The 1013-nt window shown below is 58.3% G+C and overlaps 1 protein-coding gene across 1 annotated transcript in view; it reads left to right on the top strand.

The window, feature by feature from the left end:
- The first annotated feature begins 509 nt into the window (after nt 1–509).
- The window catches only part of POLRMT (RNA polymerase mitochondrial), a 15091-nt gene continuing 14587 nt past the window's right edge, over nt 510–1013 (top strand). Inside the window, exon 1 of the mRNA XM_019609961.1 lies at nt 510–596. Coding sequence (XP_019465506.1) covers nt 510–596 — 87 coding nt within the window. The remainder of the gene's footprint in view (nt 597–1013) is intronic.

Here is a 1013-nt window from a genome sequence, read left to right as displayed (position 1 = left end):
AGCTCCCCCCGCTGGCGCAGCCCCCGCCTGCGCATCCCCGGCGATGCCTCTCTCCGTTCCCATCCGTAGCAATTCAAGCCGTGCCCTCCGCGCAGCCCCGCGGCCAACGAACGGCCTCAGGGGAGGAGACGCCCCGAGGGTTCGAAGGATGGAGAGCCCAGGATCAGCACCGAGCGGGGCGGCTCCTGAGAGACCAAACACAACGAGCGCGGAGCGGCAGCTGCCGTCGGAACCTGCAATGGGGATCGCCCCTTCGAGCGCACTGCTGCGGGGTGAGAAGCTGAACGACGGCTGGATCCACGCGGAGGACGCGATTCTGGCGCTACGTGCTGCCCGTCGAGCTGAAACCGGGAGAATCGGCTCTGTCACTTTGCTTCTCGTTAACTTCCTTTGCTTCTCATTAACAGCAGCAAATTTCTCCCAAACACCTCCAAGCCTTCAGGACGAGAGGAGGGCTGGGAGAGGTGCAGGTTGGATACTTGGAAAGAAATTCAACTCAGAAAGCGGCAATGGATAGGGACAGGCTGCCCAGGGAAAAATTGGAGTCATCGTCTCTGGAGGCGTTTAAAAACGAAGATGCAGTGTTGAGGGATGTGGTTAGCAGGTAGGGTGGGGATGCTTTGGGATGTGGTGATCTCAGAAGTCCTTTCCAACCTTAATGATTCTATGATTCAATTCCCCTGCTGCCCCTAGCTGATCCAAGCCCCCCCCATCCCAGCAGAGTCACATAGAGCACTGCATCCTGACGTGAGCAAGTGGCATAGGGACAAATGGGGTGCGATATTCAGGGCAAGGAGCAGCTGAGCGAAGCAGGACAGACACACAGACACAGGACGGCAGCCCAGCAGAGCGCAGCACGGAGCCACGCATCCCCTCTCCCAGGCTGTTTCTCACCCATTGCCAGTCCCGTGGAACAAAGGGCACAAACAGAGCTTTGTGCTGCAGCCCAAGCCCCACAATCCTCAACAGGGAAATTAAGTCACACATTGATTTTTTCTCTCCTCTCCCCCCCC

The sequence above is a fragment of the Meleagris gallopavo genome, chromosome 30, assembly GCF_000146605.3.
Source record: "Meleagris gallopavo isolate NT-WF06-2002-E0010 breed Aviagen turkey brand Nicholas breeding stock chromosome 30, Turkey_5.1, whole genome shotgun sequence".
In the NCBI taxonomy this organism is placed as follows: domain Eukaryota; kingdom Metazoa; phylum Chordata; class Aves; order Galliformes; family Phasianidae; genus Meleagris; species Meleagris gallopavo.
This window is presented reverse-complemented; position numbering and strand designations above follow the sequence as displayed.